Source organism: Hippopotamus amphibius, chromosome 3, assembly GCF_030028045.1.
Source record: "Hippopotamus amphibius kiboko isolate mHipAmp2 chromosome 3, mHipAmp2.hap2, whole genome shotgun sequence".
NCBI classification, from domain to species: Eukaryota; Metazoa; Chordata; class Mammalia; order Artiodactyla; family Hippopotamidae; genus Hippopotamus; species Hippopotamus amphibius.
Window position 1 is genome coordinate 142,522,000 of NC_080188.1, and position 20,052 is coordinate 142,542,051.

The following is a 20,052-nucleotide window of genomic DNA, read 5'->3' on the forward strand; positions in this document are numbered from 1 at the left end:
AGGCCAAAGGGGGAAGGGAAACAGAAGGGTTCCCGGAATCTAGGGCCTAGGAATAAGTTGGATGACAGCAAGAACAAGCCATAACTAGGCTGAGCCCTGTGCCTGAAGGAGGGAGGAGGTAAAAAATCACAGCAAGAGAGTCATGCCTGAGCCCAGGTGGGCAGAGGAGGCCGAGTACCACTTCCACCTTCTCACCATGTGAGCTGGAGCATATGTGGGGCAGTTCTAGAACTCCTACATAGGAGGGACTTAGGGATGAAAATGTGGATGGTAGGTGAAGTGGGGTGCACTGGGGCTTGTCTTGAGGCTTTTTTGTCCTAGTAAGCCCCCTGTTCTGACTCAGAAATGTTATTTATTTGGGGAACTTAGGGGTTCTGTTGATGGAAATTATGGGTGAGGCCAGAGCCTCTTCCAGCACCCCTGATGCAGACACTCGAGTTTATCATTTCCTACAGAGGAGAGGACACCTGCCCTGCATTCCTTCCCTGCAGCGAGCAGCGGGCAGCATGAAAATAGAGGAATTGCTCCCCACATGTCAAGGACACATGGGCCTTTAGGAGAAAGGTTTGTGGCTGCTGATGAGAACAGTGACAGCACCTGAGGCAGACCAGTTCCATCAATTTCACACGCACACACACACACACACGTACGTCATGATTCAATGCTTACAAACAACTCTGTGAACTCTGCAGAGGAGATATTTTATCCCCATTTGAAGATAGGAGAGAATTGATGGTTGGTGTTTTGAAAAATGCAAAGGATCCCACGAATACAAGATATAACTTGTTATTAGCAAAGCTATCACCAGGAGACACCCTTCTACGGAAACTCCTCCCAGAGATGGTAGTTGGTGGGGGAGGGGCAGCTGCCCTGCCTCTCTAGCCTCTTGGTAAGGGTCGTACTGAGCTCCAGCCAATGGGTAAAAATCATCATGGGGCCCAGGAAACTGTCCGGGCTTCGGGCTTTTTGAAGATTTCTTTCTGGAGTTTTCCTCTCTCCTCCTACTCTCAGCACCCATCTTTTGCAGTGTTGGGGACGGCCCAGCCCATCAGTCCTTGGAAACACACAGGACACCACCCCCGCCTTGGTGGAATCCAACAGACTCATGCAACCCTCACACAACAGTCATAAGGGAAGATTAAGACCTGTAACAGCGCCAGAAGGGAGAAATCTCTAAAATAAAACCACATGTCGTAACACTGCAGAATTCCTATTCTCCCTGTTCTCCTTTGGATTCTGATCACAGACCTGAAATATGGAGGAGAAGACAGCACTGGCTTTTCCTCAGCCTCAGCTCTAGGGAAGAGGTGGCCCCCTGCCAGCCCCTCTGCCCTCCTAAGCCAGGGAAAGAGGCCAAACGGGACTGTGGTTCTATCACATATTAGCTGTCACTTTGCTAGGCCTTGGTTTCCTCATCTATGAAATGAGGAAATAAGATCTCCCTTGACCAATGGTGAAGGTTAAATGCGCAAGTATATATAATGCGTGGAGCTCAGCCTGGCATGTGGAGGGGCTCGGTTCAGAAGGTGGCTCGGAAGAGAATCCCTGGGACCTGCAGAACGTGCCCCCAACACCTTTCAAGCATCCAGGCCATGGATTTCATATGAGCTAAATGTTTTATTTTCTCTTCTTTTCACTTGGAGAAAATAATCTAATGAAATATTCTGCAAAAAGAAGGTCCTGCTATAGATCACAGAGAACTATATTCAATATCCTGTGATAAACCATAATGGAAAAGAATATTTTAAAAAAGAATGTATATATAGGTAAAGCTGAATCACTTTGCTGTACAGTAGAAATTAACACAACATTGTAGATCAACTATACTTCAATTAAAAATCTATATTGATCAAGAAAAAAGAAAAAGAAACAAAAAGAAAAATTCTACAAAAGAGATTCCCTTGCTGTGGCCCTCTGAGACATACACACATTTGGTCTCTCTCTTCCTCTCTCTCTCTTTCACATACACACACACACACACACACACACACACACACACGCACACACACAACCATGCTGGCACACAGGCCTGTGGCCCACACTCAGGCAGCTGTGGGTAATCCCAGCTGCTCTGACTCACCCCTGCTCTCAGGGCTGGGTGACTCACTGCCTCGGTGAGGCTGATGGGGTATATTGTATTTCTGTCAGCAACTGGTGAGTTCCTGTGGAAGGGACTGTGTGGTCAGAGAGAGACGAGATTTTGCCGGAGTCAGTGAGATAGCATCATGGGAGAGGCTTTGAAAAGTACAGATCAGTGTTTATTCAGGTTTAAAAAACTGGACCTCGTCCAGTGGCGGGCGTGGTCTTCATCGTGTGTAACTGCAAGTAAATGTGAGTAGCTCAGGACAACCAAGTTCCTCTGTGAGCAGCGTCCTGTGTGCAGAGGCCCTAAAGCGAACCAGCTGCCAGGGCTGCAGAGAAGAGGGGGCTGCCCAGGCCAGAAGGAGGCAGTGCCGGGTGATGAGGAACTGCCAAGGGCTGCGGGAAGCTTCTGTTAGGGCTAGTTTGCCTTTGTGGCTGAGAGGCCTGGGGCGGGGAACCTCAGCCACCCACCTGGGAGGAGGCGCTTCCCTGGGATGGGCTGTCCTCAAGCAGGCTGGCCGGAGGAGAAGTCTGCCCATTCCACGGCTGGACGAGTAGACAAGCTTTCTCCCAAGAGCCCAGAGCTCAGTGGCCCAATGGAAATCGGACAGTGAAGGAAATTAACAGCTTCCAGGAAGGGTTGTCTCTTTCCTCTGTTCTCAACTGGGATGGTTTCATAAAACTCTTGCATCAGAAACCTGTGAGCTAGAAATGAATGCCTGTGTCCCCCATTTCATCCAAGGGTACAGAAAGCAGAGCCTTGTGGTGGCAGTGGTACCCATCCACCATGCAGTGTAAACTGGAGATGGAGGATGTCAGGTAAAAACACATCCAGACTTAATCAGACAACTTTAATCAGATAGAAAGGTTGTTGCAATAGGGGGGACTCTCTCAGAAAGCTGCAAGGGTCTCAAAGTCAAACAGAACACGAGTTTGTTTTTTAATAGGATAAAGGAGGGGCCACAGAGATAAGCAGAATCTTTGGAGGGGAAGCTGGACAAACAAGGGGAAACGAATGGGGTCTGATAAGAAATGGTCATGCTGGGGTCAGCAGATTTCCCAGGAGAAGCTGTCTACTCTTTCTTTCTTTCTTTATTCCTTTCTTTCTTTTTTTTTCTTTCCCTCCCTCCCTCCCTCCCTCCCTCCCTCCCTCCCTCCCTCCCTCCCTCCCTCCCTCCCTCCCTCTCTCTCTCTCTCTCTCTTTCTTTCTTTCTTTCTTTCTTTCTTTCTTTCTTTCCTGCATTGGGTCTTCGTTTCTGGGTGTGGGCTTTCTCTAGCTGCAGGGAGCAGGAGCTATTCTTTGTTGCAGTACACGGACTTCTCATTGTGGTGGCTTCTCTAGGTGCGTGGGCTTCAGTAGTTGCAGCACTTGCGCTCAGTAGTTGTGGCACATGGGCTTTGTTGCTCCATGGCATGTGGGATCTTCCCAGACCAGGGCTTGAACCTGTGTCCCCTGCATTGGCAGGTGGATTCTTAACCACTGCACCACCAGGGAAGTCCCCCTGTCTACTTTTTCTGTGTTTGCTTGGGCTCAGAGGCAAGAGAAGAACCTGACTAAAGTTTGGTCAAGCAGAGCGTAAGAAATGGACACCTGAATACCTGGTCAAGGACAAGATCGATGAGGCAGGAGGAATAAAGTTGGTGAATACAAAGTCAAATTCAGATGGAGCCTGATCCCACGGAAATGGGGTGCCTGGGAATTCCACTCCTGAAGCGCTTGGTGCAAAGGGCTCAGTTCTTAAATATGAAGAAATACACATGGCGGCCAATGCAATTCACAAATCCTATGACTCCTCCTCCTATCCAGGAAATTTAGAAAGTGGGGAGCAATAGGCAGTCCCTAAAAGATCTGAGGGGCCTAGAAGTAGTTGCTTCAAATGCAGCACCCCTCCCCTTATAAAATGAGTGTGTGGCCCTCAAGAACAAGGCCAGTGCTGATTTTAAAGCTAAGAGGAAGCTGGCACCCTGAGGATGATGGGAAAATCCTACAGGGCTGGCTCATACCACCTGCCAACAAACCTTCAGGCCGTGGAGTCTTTGGCTATGGAAGGACCCCAGAGGCTACCAGCCCCCAGCTCTGCAGGCCCCTCTGGCAGATGGACCCCAATCTGACTGGTCCTCAATCACTAAAGACCAAACACTTTCTGACCCCAAGTGATTCTGAAACTCAATCAAGTTGGGGAACCCCTGAGTCCTTGAACACAGCCGGTGCTGCTGGACTCTCAGCGTCACAAGGCGGCCCACTGCACGTGGCACAGCTCCAGCCACTAATTATTTCTTATGTTGAATTAAAATCTGTGCCCCTAAAATAAATAAATAAATAAATAATAAAATCTGTGCCCCTTTAAGTCGATCACGAGTTCCATTTCTTCCTCTGGAACAACACAGAGTGAATACACTTCCTCTTCTCCAGGACAATCCTGTAAACACCTGAAGTCAGCATCAAGTGCCCAATATCCTTCTCTTATCCAAGAAAAATGCCTCCGTTTTACTTGAATATTTCTCACCCATTTTATTTATTTCTCCATCATGTATTAAGAGCCGATAATTTGCATGTGACTTAACAGGCCCTGTCCACAAAGTATCTGTTAAAAGATACTTTCCTAAAAGAGTAAATAATGACTCTGAGGGACTTCCCTGGTGGTACAGTGGTTATGAATCTGTCTTTCAATGCAGGGGACATGGGTTCGAGCCCTGGTCCAGGAAGCAACTAAGTTGAGAAGCAACTAAGCCTGTGCACCACAGCTACTGAGCCTGTGCTCTAGAGCCCGTGAGCCACAACTACTGAAGCCCGCGCACCTGGAGCCCATGCTCTGAAACAAGAAAAGACACAGCACTGAGAAGCACTGCAACGAAGAGTAGCCCCTGCTTGCCCAAGAGAAAGCCTGTGCGCAGCAACAAAGACCCAACGCAGCCAAAAATAAAATTAATTAATAATTTTTAAAAAATGACTCATACAAATATAAAATAAACACATATCAAAGATTTGATTTAACTCATGAATAAATGAGGGAACCAGTAGGTACTTTTAAAAAATAACAATTCGAAAGAGAATCTAAAAGAACAATTAGGAATGTTGAATGGAATTTGTTAATGGAGGCAAAACCGAGGGAGGGAATCCGTTTGATTGCACTTCTACCCAAAGATGTTCATTTGCACATACGCGGACAAGAAGTACTTACATTGCTACCAATTTCTACCATGCACAGAGTAGTAAAATATCCTGAAGACTATGATAGGCACAGACCGCTGCAGATCTGACCCCTGGCAGGGTGATTAGGCTTCATCTAACTCCATAGGACACCAGGAATATTTTTTAATTCCAGAGACATGTAAGTTTTTCCTGACAGATCACTATCTCACTAAAAAATCCTGAATGTTCAAATGTCAAACTATCCTTCAAGATCAACTAAAATGCCACTTTATCTGATCTTCCTTCCTCAGACTAAAAGATAATTTAAAAAAAAAGGTAAAATCATGACTCATATAGATATAAAATGAACACGTTTTAAAGATTTTATTTAACTTAACTAAATGAGGCAACTAAGCATATGGTATGACTGATTCAAAGGAAAAGTCAAAGTAGCACAAATTTATATGAACTAAAGAGTGAAGAATATTGAAACGAATGTGCAAATGGGCTCAGCTGGCTTCTCCGTGGTGGGGAGAGAGATCCCTCCCCACAGTGGACAGAATTAATTTGCATATAGAGAAAATTATTTGTCACTGCCACAGTTATCTACAACTTTGTGTTGTAAAATGACTCAAAAACAATAACCGGGAGTATGTGCTCTAAACCAGACTTTCTCAGCCTCGGCATTACTGACATTCTGGATGCAGACTAAAAATTGTCACTTCCCATCGGGTTCTCACTAGCCACTGCAGTCACTGACCTTCAACAACCCCGAAAGGAGTTCAGGGTGGAGATCAGGAATGAGGCCCTCTGTGTTCTGGGAAAAACCGGCAGAACAGGCCTTCAGAGAGTTAGATATTTTCAGAAGATTGTATGAGGCCAATTTCTTGCATCTTCTCCCATCTAGGAAAGCACTAAAATCATTAATGGAGACAGCTGCTCCTTGTGACTAGCAGCAGTCTTCTGCTAAAATGTGAATTCGATTGTATGTATACCAAAATCACATATATGCTGCCCTCCTCCCTTCCTCTTTGGAGCAGTTCTTCAGAGCTATCTGAGAGGCTGTCTCCCAGGCTATAGTTTTCATTTTGTTCCAAATAAAACTTAACTTGCAGCTCTCATGTTGTACTTTTTGTTTGTTTGTTTGTTTCAGCTGACGTGGACCACATAGTTCTCTGTTTTTTGGGGAGCTGTCCTGGGCATCCAAGATGTTTAGCAGCATCCCTGACTTCCACCCAGTAGAGGCCAGTAGCACCCCATCATAACAAAAATCATCTCCAGACATTGCCTAATGTCCCCAAAGGTTGGGAGAGGGCAAATTCACCCCCAATTAAGAAATACTGCTCGAAACAATGCATAGCTTTCCACTGAAACACAAATCCTTCCATATTAGCATAGGGATGGAGAGGAGAGAATGAAACACACTACTTAGCACAAATCCATTTCTGTGCGTATGAGCCGAGAATCTCATGCTATCTCCCCAACAAACAGAGTGGTTGCAGTGGCCCCTAACACAGGTAGTATTCTAAATGATTTATCAATATAAACTAATCCTCCTAGTTAAATGTGAGTTTCAGATAAACAGCTAATGGGGAAGAAGAAATTTTCCTCTTCCCTTCTAGGCTCTTCTGCTTGGTCTAAGAATTAAATTGACAGGTTAACAGAAGAAAATCAAATAAAAGTTTAAGACCATGTGTACATGGGAGAGACCCAGAAAAACAGAGTAACTGGCCAAAATGGCTTAAATATCATCTTCAGCTAGATATCATCTTCAGCTGAAGACAAAAGAGGATGTTGGTGGTAGGGGGTTGGGACTTCAAAGGGAAGAAAGACAATTGACCTGGAGATGGAAAAGCAAATGTTTGGTAAATAAATGTTTGCTGGGCTAGATAGAGACAATGGGACACAGAGAGGAATCTGATCTCTAAGCCTTGCAGTTTTCCCCACCACACCAAGCCCATATTCTTTGCAGATATCTCTGGTAATGGCTTTATTCTGGAAACAGGCCCTTTATCTAAATTCTTCAGGCAGTTACAGGGAAAGTCACAGTTTCTTCCTGAGTCTTTTGGGCCTTGACTGTTTTCAGCTTGAAATAATCCACCTACCAAAGAGACATTTTGGGGTGGCAAAATTTGCTCCCCTACCTAAGAAATAATTTTTAATATAAGTATGCCTCCATGTAATATTTGGGACATACTTATGCTAAAAGATCATTAGTGTTTACCTGAAATTCAAATTTAACTGGGTATGTTACTGAATGCAAGTTCCTGTGCCTGACGCACAGAGAGGCCAAACAACAGATAGGTCAGAGTTTGGAGCAGAGAGAGGTTTACTGCAGGGCCGGGCAAGGAGGAAGGTGCCTCTTGCTCAAAAAGCCCCGAACTCCTCAAAGGGTTTCAGCAAAGCACTTTCAAAGGCAAGATGAGGGAGGGGTGTGGTTAGTTGTAAACTTCTTGCTGTTGGAATCCTTCCTTCTTGTAGCTGTCCCCATCGGTCAGCTCAAGATGTTCCTGTAAACCTCCAATGAAACAAATGTTATTCTCTGTTCTGCAACTTTTTTTATCTCTATATGAATGCACTCTTAACGGTCAGAGCCCTGAGAATAGGCTGTCCTGTATATTTCAGGTTATAGGCAACGTTCTTTTACAGAAGGTTCAGAGCCAGCATGACTAACAGGCAACAAAACAGATCTAATACGGAGTCAGATTTGCTCTTCCCTAGTACAGGTGGGTGTGTTTTTATTTGCCAAATCTAGCCACCCTATCTGTGATCATACAGCTAAGCAGTAGCAGCGTGTAACATCATGATTATAACACTCCTCCGGTGACTTAGAGTCCCTGTTCTGCCTCTCATTTATGTGCAGTGTTGGGTGATGTCCTTTAACCTGATGCTCAGTCTTCCCATCCGTCAAATGGGGACTATAGCGGAGGCACACCCTTCTCACAGAGCTAATTTAGTCTCCTCCAGCTCTCTCGCCCCGGTTCTCTGACTCACGGGGTGTTTCCTGGAGAGTCAGGGCAGCCCCAGCCTCGGGTTTCGCCCAGTCTTCCTCTCCAGCTAGCGGGAAGTCGGCTATCGGGGTTGGGTGTGAGTCCCGACTTTTCCACCGGGACGCCCAGGTGCGCGGCGCCCGCCGGCTGGGCCATCCCGGACGCCCCCCGCAGGCCGCAGCACCGGCCCCGTGGGCCGCCGCCGCCGCCGGCCGGCCGGTGCCGCGCAGACCGCGGGCCGGCAGGGGCCGGGGCCGGGCGCCGAGCAGGCCAGGAGCGGCCAGGCCACGCCCCGCCGGGCGGAGGGCGCGGCCGGGCCGGGTGAATCATCGCCCGCGGCGGCCGCTCACAGCCCCGCCGCCGCACGCCGGGCCCCGGCCGCGCCCCTGCAGAGCGCCGCGCCGAGCAGTCGCTGAGACCCTCTCTCGCTCGCGGGGCGGCAGCGCGGGCACCGGGCCGACCATGGCGGGCATCGCGGCCAAGCTGGCGAAGGACCGGGAGGCGGCTGAGGGGCTGGGCTCGCACGAGAGGGCCGTCAAGTACCTCAACCAGGACTACGCGGCGCTGCGGGACGAGTGCCTGGAGGCCGGGGCGCTCTTCCAGGACCCCTCCTTCCCGGCCCTGCCGTCTTCCCTGGGCTTCAAGGAGTTGGGACCCTACTCCAGCAAGACCCGCGGCATCGAGTGGAAGCGGCCCACGGTAGGGGACGCGCCCGCGGCGGGATGCGGGGCGGCCGGGGTGTGCGGCCCGGGCCTCCCGGGCGGGAACCAGGCCGGGCGCGCGCGCGCAACCCGGAGAGCTGAGCCCCGCAGCCGGGAGCTCCGCCCCTGCGGGACTCCAGCCCGGACTCTGCCGGCGCAGGCTCGGAGGAAGGCCCGGGGTCGCCCGGGTCCCCTCTGCCACGCACGGCGCCCGCAGGACGGGCCGAGGTGCACGCTGCCCACGGATCCCACTAGCAGGCCCGCCAGCAAAAAGTCACAGAAACTCGGGTGATATAAAGAGACCTAGAGGTGGACTCTGGTGGGGAGGACAGTCTGCGGAGAAGGGAGGCGGGGTGGGAGGGGGCGGGAGACGGCATCTAACCGGGGAAAGTCGGTCACTAACGCAGGTCGTTTGCTTCAGGGAGGGAGAAAGTCCACGCACGGCCTGGTACTTTGTGACTAAGGCTTGTCTCATGCAGTGATGGTTAGATTTATCCAGTCAGAGTTTCCTGTTTATTTTTTCAAATGGGAGCTGGCCATACCTCCGCATAACATTTATCCTGGTGATTATCAAAAAGACAGGGAAGGTGCGGCCAGGAACCAGTTCCTGGCTCCTCACTCACCCACCCAGAATCCTCACCCCGGAATCTCAGCACCCTCCCCCCTCCACACACCCCCGCCAGCTCCCTTATCCCACCGCCCTAGGTCTCTGTCTTCCTGGCCCTGGCAGGCCTTGGGACAGTTTGCTCCCTGATCAGTTTGTGCATCCTGTTCCCCCTGGAACCCCTCCTGGCCCCATGTCCTGTGGGACACCTTACCAATCTTCCCCCACCAAACGTCAAGGAGGCTTCCTGGGAAATCCAGTATCTCGATTCCTGTTAGGAAACTAAGCATTCCTGCCCTACTTAAACTGCTCTGAGAACCCCCACCCCTACCCCCTAGTCACATTCTGTTACCCCCAAACCCAGCCCATAGTCAGCAAGTGCAGTAGGAAGTGCCCTTGGGCAGGAGGGCTTGAGTTCATTTCTTGCTGACCTGCCTGAGCCCTTTAACCTGTCTGTCTCTGTTTCTTCATCTAAAAGAAGAGGTGAAGCCTAAATAGTTTCCTCTCTCCACTGGCTCACGAGGCCCCGCATCTTTTAGTTTCTCAAGGGCACGCAGCTCTTTCCTGCCTCATCTGCCAGGGGTGCTCTTTCCTGGTTTTCTGGAGTCTGGCTCACTTACTCTTAGTGAGATGTCCCCTCCCCCAAAAGATCTTTCCTGACCATTCTTAACAGCCCCGTCCTCATCTTGTTATTCTTTATCATGGAACCCTGCTAATTTCCTTCATAGCATCTTCACAATTTATAAATATAATTACATATATCTGTTTGTCCTTCCTACTGAACTGCAGGGACCACATGTGAGTTGTTCACCAATCTATCCCCAGTGCATTCAGAGTATTCCTTCATTCATTCACCCATTTAACCACATTTATTGAGTGCCTGTTATATGTCAGGCACTGTCTTAAATGCTTGGGACACATCTGTGGACAAAAAGACTGTGACTGTTTGTGGAATGAGTGAATGAATGAATGCAAGATTGTAATGAGCCTCAAACAACATTATGGCTAGAAAAGCAATAAATGAGAATGTATTCACCTTGCCTTTGTATAGCAGTTTATAGTTTACAAGGTGAATTTACATACTTCTTTGCTTACTCTTTCATTCATTCAATAAGCATATATTGAATACCTACTGTATGCCAGGCACAGTGCATATGGTTTCTGCCTCTGAAGGCTTTAGGGGCTAGTGAGGGAACACAGACAGGTCACCCAACAGTTGGAAATGCCTATAGGACTTCTACATGGGGAAGGAGAGGTCTGAGGCCATTTTAGGGCCCTGGGTTAGGGCAGGACAGGGTGTGCACTGCACAACAAAGGGGGAGGGTAGCTGTTATAGCCCCATTCAGCGGTTGAAGAAATTGAGGCTTGGGAAGGTTAAATATTTGCTCATACAGGTGTCTGGGTTGGAGCCAGGACTGTGTCCAACCTGTGGGTGTTTAGAGCCATAGCTCACAGCTGTCCTCTCTGCTTTCTCAAACACGGCTGTGGTTCGGGTCAGGCAAGGCAAACAAACATGTGTCCCCTGGATCTAGACGGAAGCAAGTCACTGGTGTCTGCAACAGAACAATTGCAATGGGATAGAATTGCAATAGGGTAGAAGCCAGATTGCTGTAGACCCCAAAGTAAGGAACCAGAAGTGAAGAGCGTGCCCAACTAATTCCAGAAGGATGCCTGTGAAAGGAGAGGAGGAAAAGCGGCAGGGAGAGCAGGACCTGGGGCTTAACAGGCTGTTTTTTTCAGACGAGAGCATTTGGAATGCATTATATGTCAAGTCCCAGAGAGGAAGGGACTAAAGAAAAAAGCAGGGGGTGAGACTGTGAAACAGCCCCTAGGAAGTGAGAGGAGGGGGTGCTGCAGGGCAGCGGAGCAGGCCAGCCCTGGGTCTGAGGGGCTGGTCCTCCTCGGGGGGTTTCCCAGCGCTGGCCACACAGGGCTCTGCAGATGGGAAGGAGCTGCAGAGGACACGGCTGAAGTCACCGTGGGCCAGTGCAGGGGAAGAAGCTGGCACCACCCAAGGGTGGCACCAGTCAGGTGGGAGCGAGGGCAGGTGTGTCAGTCCCCACCCCACCCTGAAACATCTCAGGCCCCTGAGAGGTTTATGATTTGTTTACACTCAGCTGGCTGAGCTCAGCCTCCAACCTGCATCTTCTGCCTCCAAGTTCAGTGATTATGATCATCGACTCCTTCAATAATGATAAGAGTAGTAGGTAACTTTTACAGAGTGCTTACCAAGGCGCACTTACATAGTCATCTCATTTAACCCTCAGAACAACCTGATGTGGTAGGTACACTTGTCAGCACCATCCCCATTATACAGATGAGGAAACTGAGGCTTAAAGAGGTGAAGTAACTTGCCAGGCTCATAGAACCCATATAAGAAGTGACAGAGCCAGAATTCACACCGAGGTTGTCTGACGCCAAAGCCCAAGCCATCAACCCCTTTCCTTGGACTGTGACATTTTGTACTTAATTCTGTGCCCTTCATGTTATGTACAAGTTTCAATTTCCTGAAGCATTTCTAAGGCCCACTCTAAACTTTGCCTTCTTTGGAGAGGCTGCCAAAGGCGTGAGGAAGTTTCTCAAACATAATGGAAAAATCCTTCTGGGGTAAGTGCCTGGCACACTGAGAATTATCAATATGATTTTTGGGCTGCCAGCACCAAGCCTGGTCTATTCCATCAGCAGGAAAAGTGCTTGGCTGGCAAATCTTGGGCAAAGCTGGCTTCGTTTGCCTCAGCAGAAAAGCATTTTCATTGTCCCTGTCATTCCCAAAACAGACCAACCTGAGCAGGGAAGGGACAATGCCGAGGCATGAAGGGAGTGTGTTCTGCTGTGGATTCCAAAAGAGCCTCTACAGTCTAAGCCAGGATGGCCAGGGGCTAGATCCAGGCTTCACCCAGGAAATGCTTCTGCTTGACAGAGAGGGGCCCGCCGGGCGCTGTGGGGTGGAGCTCCTGCAAACCAAGGGGCGCCGGCTGAGGGAAGCCCAGATTTATGCCCTGACTTCCTCTGTGGTTTTGGGTTCGGGCTCTTCAGAATCAGGAAGCATACTCAAAGAGAGCTGCAGAAGGGTCAGCACTGTTCAAGGTTGGCTTCCATCAGGTGACTTGTGGGACAGCCCTTGGAGACTTAGTAGTAATCAATTAGGGCTTGCTCAGGAGGGAAAGAATATATGGTTTACACTGGTGAGTTCAGATACCAGTGCTGTCTACAGCTTATGAGCAGTGTGTCTTGGGACACATGGCTTTATCTCTTAGCCGGTTTCCTCACCTGTAAAATGGGGTCAGTGCCCATCCATGCTCCTGAAAGGGCTGCCTGAGATAAAGCACCACGCACAGTATTGACACTCAGCAGGTTCACAATATGTGAACCCTCAAGTATCGTGGCCTATGGGCAAATTCAGAAGGGTAGATACCTTCCCCTGTGCACAAGAAGCACGTGAGTGTTAGGAAGACAGAGTGGTACCCAACACTACCACATAGCACACAACTAAGTGCTAAATTGCAGAGTACAAATACTCTGGGACTCAGGATATAAGGGGCGGGTGAGGGCTGGACTGTGGGGCTTTGTGGAGTTGGTGGCAGTGGGTCTTAAGATGTGGAAGAGGAGAAAACAGAGCAGGAGAGGGAGGAGTTCCATACAGGAACAGGAGAGGGGCCAGTGTGGTGGGCAGGGCAGCTCCAGAGTGTGGACCATCTCAAGGCCCCCAGAAGAGGCTGGACTTGGCGCTGCCCTGGCCCTAGAAGTAGCGCGATGAAGTGGGCTCTAGGCAGTGGGGAGTGTTGGGGTCCAGTGGAGCAGCGGTGTCCCCTACCACCCATCAGGACCCTCGGAGCAGGGGTCAGAGAAGGACCCCATGGCAGTCTAACTGTGACTGTAGAGTTTTCCCTAGAGGGGAGGGGAAGGGGCAGAGGGGGTTTGATGCCCCTGTTGGGAACTGAGGTGTCCTAAGTACAAAAGTGCATGTCAAGTGGGTTGACGGCACTCTGTGGGTTTCGTTTGCAGGAGATCTGCGATGATCCCCAGTTTATTACTGGAGGAGCCACCCGCACAGACATCTGCCAGGGAGCCCTAGGTAAGTGATGGAATCTAAAGCAGGCTGCAGGGGCTTGTCTGCAAGGCTGGGGGTGGGAGGGGTGAGGGATGATTTATGGCCCTGCTCCCTTGCCAAACAGTTTGGCAATTTCCATTTCCAGAAGCTTCCTGGAATGTCTTGTCTCCTGAGGACCACATGCTGCAGCACACAAATACACAGATGTGCAGTGAGGCCTCCTGTGTCCCCTGCACTGGGGACGCTCCCACTGGAGGACAGAGGAGCTTCTAGATCTCAACCACCCTTGGTGTCTGTACCTCCCAGGGCCAGTGTTACTAGTGGCCCACGGAACAGTCAGGCTCTGGGCTGAGTGCCAGGTGGGAGGACTCCCCTAGGCCGGTTGCAGCACTGAGATGTCAGTTCTGTGGGGTTCAGGGATGAGATGGTGACTCAGTGTGAAGGAAGAGGAAACCCTAACAGTCACTGCTGGGAGGAAGTTAACATACCAGGGTATTCTCAATGTTTGCAGGACTAGCTCACCATGGTATCACAACAATGGACGTGGTGCTTATTGTCACAGAGACAATTGTCATGTTCATTTAAGTAAGTTTCGCTGGAGTTGCTGAATTGTAAGGGTCTGAAACTTTGCTCTCTGCAGCCAAGCTCTGATTTTCTGGATGTAGTAGCTGCTGAGATTGGAACCTGCAGGGTCTCCAGTTTTGGCATGAAAGCCCCCGAGGTTTCTTTTCTTTTTTTTCTTTAATTTATTTTATTGAAGTATAGTTGATTGACAATGTTAATTTACATTACAATGTTAACTTATGTAATTTATGTTACAATGTTAATGTTAATTTCTACTGTACAGCAAAGTGATTCAGTTATGCACATATATACATTCTTTTTCTTACTCTTTTCCATTATAGTTTATCAATAGTTCCCTGTGCTAGACAATAGGACCTTGTTGTTTATGGCTCCTGAGGTTTCTGTGAAGAAGTCTTAACAATGGGGCCTGGGACCACTATTTAAGATTCTCATAGAACCCACGCTTATTTTTTTTTACTCATAATAAATATGGGCCTATGATGGTTGGAGCAGATTATTTTCTGCAATAAACCAAAAACTCGTTTCGAGCCATCGGCTTCCACTTGCTTTCCAGACTAGTCCATCAGTAACAGAGTTCATCATCTTGAATTGTAGCTTCTTTCGTGGCCCACCCAGCAGAGGTTCTATCCTGGGAGTGGCTTGTTTAAGGTCATCCCCACAGCTGAATGAGGGCCTGGAATGCAAATGCAGACAGTCTGTGTGTGTAACCCCTGCGCTAGACTCCCTAGAAGGGGCACGGAAAGTTTTCAGCCTCTGAGGGGTGTCAGGGCAGCTGTGTGAATCGTTAGGAGGGGAACACTGGGAGCCCCCTGGAAAATGGGTCTCAGAGAGTGTGACCCAGGGCTGGGTGTGCAAACCCCACTGTCTGAGCTCAGCCTCTGTGTGCAAATTCCTGAGATGCCAAAGCACATTCTTACCTGCAGAAAACCTCCCATTTCCCGCCTTCTCTCCCCCTCAAAAGATAAATGCCCAGGGGCCTTTGGGTACCTAAGGTGGGTGCTCTAGGAAAATCTGTTGGTTAGAGAAAATGGAAGTTAACAGGGCCAGAAGTTGATGAAGACTTCTCCCAACCATGGGGGCTTTAGAAAATATGGAAACAAAAATGGCAACTGTCACATCTGGGCTAAATTCCACACCTAGACTAAACATCTACTTTAAAGTTTAATGACATCTTAAGGGCCAAAGTGCAAGATTTAAGTCCTGTTTAAATACTAGCAGGCCATTTGGAGAGGAGACATGTGAAGCTTACGTTCCTGGGGTAGAAAATCCCCATGATATGCACCAAATCAAATAGAAACAAGATTAAGTGTAAGTCCTTTAAACATTTCTCAGTAATTAGGTCTGAAATTTCTAAGGTTTCTTTACACCACATTGGCTATTCTGCTCTCTTGGCCTTTTATTTTGAAGCATCCTGGTTTGATTATGATCTGTGAAATGTGGCGGAGTGAACTCTCACCCTGATTCTGGCATCCGGGCGCAGGGTGGGCATGGGGTGGTGACTGTCACCAGGTCCCAGCAGGTTCAGAAGCATCAGGAACAGGGGCTGTGGCAGTGACACCTGGCCACATGACCAGAGGTACAAGTTGAGGCTCAGCTCTTAGTTGGCAGACTGCAGGCATGTCATCACTTGAAAGCTCAGTCTCTTCTAAAAATGGGAGGGAGGGAGAGGGTCAACGGGGTGACATCAAAGATCCCCTACAATGGGGCAGTCAGCTATTCTAGTCATTCCTCATGCATGACACTGAGTGTAGATCTTGTGCTAGAGAATCAAAGTACCGCTGCCACATCTCTTATCTCAGAAGAGGAGTGATAACAGCCCCTATCACTGTATAATAGTGTGCAAATCATGGAGCATTTTTGTTGCATTATCTCATGTAATCATCCAAGTAAATATTCTCACCCCCACTGTGCAGATAAGAAAACTGAGGCACAGGGTAGGGAGTTCATGCAAGGCCACACAGCTAAAAATTGCCAAAGGAAAGAAGCCTGATCTGATTTTAAATCTTTCCACACTCTTTTCAGTCTTATCACAAGTTACCATGAGGCCATGTTGAGGGAACGTGGAGGTAAACTTCTCAAAGCCAAATTTATTTTCTTACCTTTACTTTCTACCCTGAGACTCACTCTGTTCACCAATGAACCTGGGGGGCTGGGGGGCGTTCTTGGACTTGTACATTTCCCAACCTCCTGCCTCCCTTCACAGGGCTGCCTGCAGTGGTTAATCCACAAACTCCCGCATGCTTTCCCAGAGGGTCAGCTCGAAGCCTCACCAAAGTAATTCCAACCATGTCTGCAGAGCTGCTCTGACATGAACCACCTGCATTGCAGACCTCAGTTGTGCTAAGCATTTAGTCAGTGAGGAAAATCTGCCCATCTGGACGAAGGGCTGGAGGTCCAGGCTGAGCCTCGGCCAGGCTGGCTCTGCAGCTGAATATGGCTCTGGAACTGCTGCTAGCAGCCTCTTCTTACAGGTGATAGCCATGCAGGGGCCCCGGGAACCCAGGAGATCCCAGAGCTGAGCTCCTCCTGCCTTTGGTTTTCACTGGACCACTGCTGGACTTTCACCGGTGCCCCCTCATAGGCCCCATGGCCCCCACAGCCCTCACAGCACCTGGGGGAAGGTAGCTACCCTGGCCAGGTGCCCCCATAGGCCCTCGGCTTCCTGGGGGAGGGCTCAAGGCTGCCAAAGCTGTCAGAGCTGTTGAAGCCGCACTGCCCTGTGTCTTTGTAACCTGGCCTCTCAGAGATGGATCATCCTGCCTCTACCCTAAGAGCCACATGGACTCGCAGAGCACCTGCTGGGAGGTGTTTGGCTACACGGTGCCCCTCCCCACAGCCCAGCTCAGCGGAGAGTGGAGAGGGCAGGGCCAGTAGGAAAAGCATGCAGGAAGAAGGTTTCCAGTTCCTTCTTCCTCCCCTGCTTACTAGCCTGGGTGACTTTGGGCAGTTTATCCAAGCTCTCTGAGCCTCAGTTTCCTCTTCTATAAAATGGGAATAATAATAATACTCCCTTCCCAGAGCTGTGGTGAAAAATGCAATAAATATAGGCAAACATTTGGCAAATTGTAGAATCTTGAGCAAATTCAACCTCTCCCTATTTCCCCGTTTTTAAATGTTGTTAATAATTTTTAAATGATTCTTAAATTATAATTTTTAAAAGCCATTTTAATAGATGCCTTTTAAAATTTTTAGTAGACTTTATTTGTTAGAACAGTTTTAGATTTATAGAAAAATTGAAATGATAGCGCAGAGAATTCCACACACACCACCCCCAGTTTCCCCTGTTGTTAGCTTCTCATGTTATTAGTGTGGGACATTTGCTGTAATTAATTAACCAGTATTGATACATTATCATTAAATAAAGTCCATACTTTAGCTTTCCTACTTTTTACTTAATGTCCCTTTTCTGTCCCGGGATCCCATCCAGGACACCACATTACATTCAGTTGTCTTCTCTGCTAAGGCTCCTCTTGGCTGTGACAGTTTCTCAGCCTGTATTTGATGAGCTTGTCACTTTTCAGGAGTACTGAACTGGGATTTTGTAGGATGTCCCTCTATTGGACTTTTTAGGTGGCTTTTTATTTTATTTTAATTATTATTATTATTTTTGGCTGTGTTGGGTCTTAGTTGTGGCACACGGGATCTTTGTTGAGGCATGCAGGATCTTTTGTTGTGGCACGTGGGCTCTTCCTTGTGGCATGCAGACTTCTCTCTCGTTGTGGCATGTGGGTTCCAGAGTGCATGGGCTCTGTAGTTTGTGGCACACAGACTCCCTAGTTGAGGCACGCAAGCCCAGCAGTTGTGGCACAGGCGTAGTTGCCCCATGGCATGTGGGATCTTAGTTTCCCCACCAGGAATGGAACCCGTGTCCTCTGCATTGGAAGGCAGATTCTTTACCACTGGACCACCAGGGAAGTCCCTATAGGTGCCTTTTTAAAAACTAGTGCTTGTCGTTTAAAAAAAAAAGGAACTAGAAAATAAGTGTTGGCTAGTTTGATGGAGAAAAAAAGTGTATTTTTTCCTCTTAGAACAATGGCTTCACCGCCAGCACCAGCACTGCCCTCACCACCAACCCCCACCCCTGTGGCCTCCCCCACCTCCTGGGGCAGATGTGCGAGGTCCTTGAGTCATCCTTTCCTCTCCCTGGCTCTTCTGGTTATAAATGCTCTTCCACAGCTTTTCTCCCCTGGGGCTGCTGCCTGTGCTCCCCGCTCCCTTTCCTGCTGCACCTAAGACAGGCCCGTAAACTGGGTGGGGATGAATTGCCCAGAGGCCCTGTCCTGCCCTGGCTGCCCCAGCCTTGGCGGTCACACAGCGGGGTTCCTGCTTCCTCCCAGGCCTAAAGTTGGGCAAATCTCTCCCTGGCTGTCCCTGACCTCCTCTCGCCAGGGAGGAGAGGCAGTGGAAATCCTCCCAAAAGATTCGCATACACTTTCCTCTGAAGCCAGAGGAAACTCCCAAGGAGTTTACGGGTTCCTCTGCTCCGTTGGACCTGTGGATGAGTGTGACTTTCCACCTGTTCAGGTGCTCCCTGAGCCAGGAGCCAGGCCACTTCCCTGTGTGGACTCTGGTCTGTTTCTGAGATGAGGGGATTGGATCCCGGTTCCCTAAGGTCTCCTACTTCTGACATTCTGTGACTTCCGCTGGCAGCCCCTGCTCCCCCGCCTCATCCCGCCTGCTCCGCCTGCCGTCCCTCCGTCTCCCCCGCCGCATCCCCCCTGCTCCGCCTGCCGTCCCTCCGTCTCCCCCGCCTCATCCCCCCTGCTCCGCCTGCCGTCCCTCCGTCTCCCCCGCCTCATCCCCCCGTCTCCCCCGCCGCATCCCCCCTGCTCCGCCTGCGGTCCCTCCGTCTCCCCCGCCGCATCCCGCCTGCTCCGCCTGCCGTCCCTCCGTCTCCCCCGCCTCATCCCCCCGTCTCCCCCGCCGCATCCCCCCTGCTCCGCCTGCGGTCCCTCCGTCTCCCCCGCCGCATCCCGCCTGCTCCGCCTGCGGTCCCTCCGTCTCCCCCGCCGCATCCCCCCTGCTCCGCCTGCCGTCCCTCCGTCTCCCCCGCCGCATCCCCCCTGCTCCCCCTGCCTCATCCCCCCTGCACCGGGCTTCAGCTCATGTCTGTTGAGCAATAACGTCTCCGCTCCAAGGTCTAAGACCCTTGCTCAGGTCATCCCCCATAGGATCAGCCACAGAGAGGTCCCCATCCAGGGCATTTCAGAAATGAAGGGCCATGTGTTCTATGAGGTCTAGTGGGGTCCTGGGCAGCAACAGTGGGGCGAGGGAGCCCCAGGAGGAGGGTGGTCCGTTCCGGCTGGCCCAACACTGGGGGGCCTGTGTGCAGTGGGGCAGACTCTAGACCAGCACTGTCCACCAGCACTTTTAGCAGGGATGGGAATGTTCTACACGATCAATATGGTAGCCGCAAGCCACATGTGGAGCTCTTGAAATGTGACTAATGCAGCCAAGGAACTGAATTTTTCATTTTATTCAGTTTGAATGTCAAGAGCCAGGTGTGCATTATGGCCACTGCGGTGTTGGGATCCAGCCTCCCATCCTTGACTTTCCAGGGTGGGATGGTCCTCACAGGCCTGTGCGTCTCCACACAGAGCCAAGCAAGGCACACACATCAATAAACGTCTGTAGATAGCAGGGTCCAGAGTGAGGACTTGGGTGTGCATCAGTTAGAGTTTGGCCTCTTGGTTCTGCCGCTTCCTGGCTCTGTCACATGAGGCAAATCACTATCCTCATCAAGCCTCAGTTTTTCATCCATAAAATGGGGATGATAATAGTATCTACCTCAGAGGGCTGTGAGGATGAATTTAAATAATGCATGGGGGACTTCCCTGGTGGCACAGTGATTAAGAATCTGCCTGTCAATGCAGGGGACATGGGTTCAAGCTCTGGTCTGGGAAGAT

At 49.9% G+C, this 20,052-nt stretch overlaps 1 protein-coding gene across 2 annotated transcripts in view; it reads left to right on the top strand.

The window, feature by feature from the left end:
* The first annotated feature begins 8,492 nt into the window (after window positions 1–8,492).
* CAPN2 (calpain 2) overlaps window positions 8,493–20,052 on the top strand; it is a 51,631-nt gene continuing 40,071 nt past the window's right edge. For both annotated transcript variants that reach the window (XM_057726158.1, XM_057726157.1), the window contains exons 1-2: window positions 8,493–8,904; window positions 13,516–13,585. In XM_057726158.1, coding sequence (XP_057582141.1) covers window positions 8,668–8,904; window positions 13,516–13,585 — 307 coding nt within the window. In that variant the 5' untranslated portion in view covers window positions 8,493–8,667. The remainder of the gene's footprint in view (window positions 8,905–13,515; window positions 13,586–20,052) is intronic.